The 6,052-nt window shown below is 45.2% G+C and overlaps 1 protein-coding gene across 3 annotated transcripts in view; it reads right to left on the reverse strand.

Moving 5' to 3' along the window:
- The window catches only part of LOC105494577 (purinergic receptor P2X 7), a 58,540-nt gene extending 52,745 nt beyond the window's left edge, over positions 1 to 5,795 (reverse strand). For 2 of the 3 annotated variants that reach the window (XM_071070956.1, XM_024796879.2), the window contains exon 1: positions 5,524 to 5,744. In XM_071070956.1, the coding sequence (XP_070927057.1) occupies positions 5,524 to 5,648 (125 nt within the window). In that variant the 5' untranslated portion in view covers positions 5,649 to 5,744. Of the gene's footprint in view, positions 1 to 5,523 lie in introns of all 3 variants that reach the window. The other variant, XM_011763124.3, reaches the window with a different exon arrangement.
- Positions 5,796 to 6,052: the final 257 nt, after the last annotated feature.

Here is a 6,052-nt window from a genome sequence, read left to right on the forward strand (position 1 = left end):
TGTGAGGATATCTTGCTACATAGAGAGCTGTTCAAGAAGGAAGCCAAATAGAAGCAAATGGAGCCAGGATGTAGGGAGAGGGAGCCGTCCTGATGACATAGTTTGAACTCTTATCTTCATTCATGTTCGAGGATTGCACCATCTCTTCAACTGCCCAGTTACATGATCCAATAAATTCCCCTTTGAGGCTTTGTGGTTAACATAAGTTGGGTTTCTGTCTCTTACTGCCCAAACGATCCTGGCCGACACAGACCTGCTTAGCATGCTATCTACACAGACCTCCAACACAAACTCCTCTTGTAGCTGCATCCCTGCCTTTGACTCCAGATCTGAACTTGGTTGTGAGAATAAGAGAAGCTGAACAGCCTCTCGGTTAATTTCCCCCATAACCAGTCCCTGCTTTGTATCCTATTTTCAGTAACTGAGGCCCTGTCTCCTTATCCTGGCTCTTAGTCCTTCCAGCCCCAGTAGGAACACCTGGTCAGAACATGTCACTTGCTGCTGTGTCCTGAACATTGCTCGAGCCTGTCTGGATTTCCACCTATGGTCCACACCGGTCCTACTTGATGCAAACTACATTCCCCAATTCCTATGCCCCATGGGTCTACCCATTTCACAGATGGCTAAGTCATGGTTACATGAAGTTAAGGCTTCACAGTGCAACTTAAGGCAGCATTTCCCAAACTGTACTGTGAGACTCCATTTGGCCATTTAGTGAGATGTTAATAGATAGTCCATTAACCAAGAGGGAAAAAGCAAAGCTGGTGATAGTTTTTTCTTCCATTTTATATTTTAAAATATAAACAGTAGTTTATGTGAAGGTTATCTTCTTCTTTTTTTTTTTTTTTTTTTTTTTTTTTTGAGATGGAGTCTCACTCAGTCGCCCAGGCTGGAGTGCAGTGGCGCGATCTCGGCTCACTGCAAGCTCTGCCTCCCAGGTTTATGCCATTCTCCTGCCTCAGCCTCCTGAGTAGCTGGGACTACAGGTGCCCACCACCATGCCCGGCTAATTTTTTGTATTTTTAGTAGAGACGGGGTTTCACCGTGTTAGCCAGGATGGTCTCGATCTCCTGACCTCGTGATCTGCCCGCCTCGGCCTCCTAAAGTGCTGGGATTACAGGCGTGAGCCACCGCACCTGGCCGGTGAAGGTTATCTTCTAAAGTTGGCACTTAAGATGAAAATCATGGCTCATCAAAATGGCCTTTTAAACCCTTAAATTGTCCACAAAGCATAGCAAATGCCTCCCACTTCCCAGTGGGTCCGCTGGAGCCAATTTTGCCTCCAGCTCTAGAACAAGTTGCTGTTTTGACAGTTTTGCTCCAGGTGAAGATGAAGGAGTTGACTTATTTTAGGGGTCACATGGCTGAAAAATATGTACCCAGATTAATAAGTAGAGCAGCAAGATGCTCGCTAAAAAGCATGTGGGAACAGAGATTGATGGAGGGAACCCCAGATGCCAATATCCCGTCTCACACCTACTCCAGGGAACCCGGTTGCTGAATCATTGCATTATTTATATTGTTCTCTCTCTCCATGTCCCCATGGAACATGTATCACTGAATCTGAGGGAGTTAAATACATGTAAGTTATGATTTCACCATGTGAAAGAAAAATATTTATCATTACAAGGTGTTCTCATAGTAATCTCTTTTTAGAAAATTTCTTATTATACAATAATCTACTTTTAAGAAATTGAAGGCTGGGCATGGTGGCTCACACCTGTAATCCCAGCACTTTAGGAGGCCAAGGCGGGTGGATTGCTTGAGCTCAGAAGTTCAAGACCAGCCTGGACAACTATGGTGAAACTCTCTCTACCAAAAATACAAAAAATTAGCTGGGCGTGGTGGTGTACACCTGTAGTCCCAGCTACTTGAGAGGCTGAGGTGGGAGGATTGCTTGGGCCTGGGAGGCGTAGGTTGCAGTGAGCTGAGATCGTACCACTGCACTACAGCCTAGGTGACAGAGTGAGCCCTCATCTCAAAAAAAAAAGGAAAAAGGAATTGCTGGCCCGACACAGTGGCTCATGCCTATAATCCCAGCACTTTGGGAGGCCAAAGCAGGAGGATCACTTGAGGCCAGGAGTTTGAGACCAGCCTGAGCAACATACGGAGACACCCATCTCTACAAAACAGATAAAAAATTAGACATCATGGCGTGTGCCTATGGTTCCCGCTACTTGGGAGGATGAGGCGGAAGGTCACTTGAGCCTGAGAAGTTGAGGCTGTGGTGAGCTGTGATCATGCCACTGCACTCCAGCCTAGGGCGACACAATGAGACCCTGTCTCTAAAAGAGAAAGAAATAAAGACTGTATGCTGAACCCAAGAATGTCAGGAAGTCCCATCACCTGCTACATGAAAGTGTGACATGCAATCTATGTATTAATGCAGAAGGGGGCATTTACTAATTATGCTCTTTACCATTGGTCATATGATAGCTGGTTTAAGTAATATGTCTTATTTTAGATTTCAGCACATATATATATATACACAAATATATAAAAATATAAATAAATATATAACTATATATAAATATATAAAAATATATAAATATATATTAAATATATATATAATTACTAGAAATGGCAAAACCCTGTTTCCACTAAAAATACTATTTTTATATATATTACATATATATGTTTTGAGACAGAGTCTTGCTCTGTGGCTCAGGTTGGAGTGCAGTGGTGCAATCTCAGCTCATTGCAACCTCCGCTTCCTGGGTTCAAGCGATTATCCTGCCTCAGTCTCCCAAGTAGCTGGGATTACAGGCGCCCACCACCATGCCTGGCTAATTTTTGTATTTTTAATACAGATGGGGTTTCCACCACGTTGGCCAGGCTGGTCTCAAACTCCTGACCTCAAGTGACCTGTCCGTCTTGGCCTCCCCAAGTGCTGGAATTACAGGCATGGGCCACCATGCCCGACCCAGCATATATGTTTACCATTCAATATTTGTTGAATGGTAAACATATGAATCAAATAATAATAATCCTAATAATAGCATTATTAATAGTAAGAACTAACACTTAATCAGGGATTGCTATATGCCATATATTTCTCAAACAGCTTTGCATTTATTAGTTCATTTAATATTCCTATCAACAATGCTCCCTGTTTTACAGATGATGAAACCAAGGCTCAAAGAAGTGAAGGATTTTTGAATCCACATTTCCAGATCTCAAATGCTGAACTTGGACGTGATTACTTTGAGGGTCAGAGCAGAGGATGTATATAAAAATACATACGTGTATTTTATATACATATATATTATATAATCAAAAAGATTATTATTATTATTACTTTGAGATGGAGTCTTGCTCTGTCACCCACACTGGAGTGCAGTGGCTCGACCTCGGCTCACTTCAACCTCCGCCTCCGGGTTCAAGCGATTCTCCTGCCTCAGCTTCCTGAGTAACTGGGATTACAGGCGCCCGCTACCATGCCCCGCTAATTTTTGTATTTTTAGTAGAGACGGGGTTTCACCATATTGGCCAGGCTGGTCTCAAACTCCTGACTTCATGATCCACCCGCCTCAGCCTCCCAAAGTGTTGGGATTACAGGTGTGAGCCACCGCTCCCGGACTCAGAAAGATTATTTTTAAAAATAGATACCAGCTGTTATCCTATGTCAGTCATCATGATAAGGGCTACTCATGCCTTTTTTTTTTTTTTTTGGTTGTCACAACCCTACGACCAGATGCAGAAACTGAGGCTCTGAGAAATTAATGACTTGGCCCAGAAGACATAGCCAGTATTATGAAAAAAGTTACCCTAACTCTTAGTAAACTACACTGCCACTGTCTATAGATAAAAGTTGCCTCCATCATCATTATCAATCAGCACAGGAAATAAGAGGCACTCACCATCAGGGAAATTCAAATCACAACCACAGTGAACTACCACTTCACACCCACTAGCATGGCTATAATAAAAAAGACAGACAACTGGCCAGGCGTGGTGGCTCACGCCTGTAATCCTAGCACTTTGGGAGGCCAAGGTGGGCGGATCACTTGAGGTCAGGAGTTCAAGACCAGCCTGGCCAACATGGCGAAACCACGTCTCTACTAAAAATACCAAAATTAGCCAGGAGTGGTGACGCACACCTGTAATCCCAGCTACTTGGGAGGGTGAGGCAGGATAATCGCTTGAACCGGGGAGGTGAAGGTTGCAGTGAGCTGAGACTACGCCACTGCACTCCAGCCTGGGCAACAGAGCAAGACTTCATCTCAAAAACAAAAACAAAACAACAGCAACAAAACCCAAAAAGACAGATGATAACAAGCATTGGTGAGGATGTGGAGAAACTGGACCTCTCATACTCTGCTGATGGGGATGTAAAAAACTGCAGCTGCTGTGAAATTCAGCTCCACATTTCCCCCAAAGGTGAAGCATAGTTAACGTATGACCCAGCAATTTTATTCTTAGGTACATAATCAAGAGAAAGGAGAATATATGTGTAAAACCTTGTACACAAATGTTCGCGTGGCATTATTCATAATAGCCAAAAAAGGACACAACCCCAATGTCCATCAGTGGATGAATGGATAGATAAAAGTGGTCTATCCATGCAATGGAATATTACTCAGCCATAAAAAGGAATGAAGTATCAGCCAGGTGCAATGGCTCACGCCTGTAATCCTGACACTTTGGGAGGCCGAGGCAGGCAGATCACTTGAGTCCAGGAGTTTGAGGCCAGCCTAGACCACATAGTGAGACCCCGTCTCTTAAAAAAAAATTGAATGAAGTATCAACACAGGCTACAACATAGATGAGCATTGAAAACATGCGAAGTGCAAACAGCCAGGCACAAAGGCTGTGTGATTCCCTTTATATGAAATGTCCAGAATCGGCAAATCCATACAGGCAGAAAGTAAACTGATGGGTGGGAAGGAGGAGGAACAGTGTTGGAAATTATGGCCAAGGAGTGTGGGATTCCTTTTGAGTCGATGAAAATTGATTGTGGGGATGGCTGCACAACTCTGTGAATAATCTGAAAATCATCAAATGGTACGCTTTAAATGGGTAAATTGTATGGTGTATAAACTATATCTCAGTAAGTTTCTTTTAGAAAAAACAAAAACCAAAAATCAGGGCCTTCCTGATATTGGTGAAGACCTAAAGTTATAATACATTTTCAAGCCTGGTGCTATTCCTCCCAAGCACGGTGACTCAGATGCCAGCATGATCACCAGGTGTGCCCTGAGATCCTCGCCTCCTCCTGGGGATCCAGGGTGTTGCCCTGCGCTTTCCCACCTTCCCCAGGCGTGCCCTGCCCTGCTCGCCCTGGCGGGCCTGGAGTAGAGCAGACAGGAATCCTGCCCGTTCCGTGGCTTCCTTCTGCTGCAGCCTGGCACCGTTTCCTCTTGCCTGCTGCTGCTGCTTCCTCCCTCCCGCCCAGCTTGCTGAGAGCACGTCTCAGATTCGAAAACCATATGAGATTCAGACTGTGCACCTGAAGCTGCCCCCTGGGGCTTTCTGTGCTGTCGGCCACTGCAGAGATCTGGATCCTCCTCACATCCCACTTACCTAACATAGGAAAAGACGATCACGTGGAAGAACCACTTAATGGTGCCATAATTCATGCTCTGGATCCGAGTGACTTTGGTCGTCTCATACTGGAAAACATCACTGCAGCTGCAGCAGGCTGGCATGGTGACAGGCTCCGTCCCTGCGCGGAGCTGGACCAGAGCTCTACTCTTCCTGATGGGGCCACAGCAAGCCCCCTCCCAGTAACTGCAAAATGAAACGTACTGATTTTTAGCAGGAGCCTTTAACTTCAAGCTCCTCCAATGACTGCAGAGTTGGGGCGGGCCCTGGCAGTTGCCCCAGATGCGGCTGCGATAAACAAGAAGAGCCAAGTCCTACGGGCCTGGCTGGCAGATGACCTCGCCCCAGCTGGCCTCCCCCAGATGCCTACACAAAGATGGTGTTCAGAGGATGGGCATTTTTAGAATTCTCTCTTTCCCCCCTTTCCTTTCACTTTTTTGGTTTTCATTTCTGTTGGAAGAAAGGGGTAGCCGTGCAAATGTCACAAGACCCGGAGCTTCCATTGTGC

Source organism: Macaca nemestrina, chromosome 10 (genome assembly GCF_043159975.1).
Source record: "Macaca nemestrina isolate mMacNem1 chromosome 10, mMacNem.hap1, whole genome shotgun sequence".
In the NCBI taxonomy this organism is placed as follows: domain Eukaryota; kingdom Metazoa; phylum Chordata; class Mammalia; order Primates; family Cercopithecidae; genus Macaca; species Macaca nemestrina.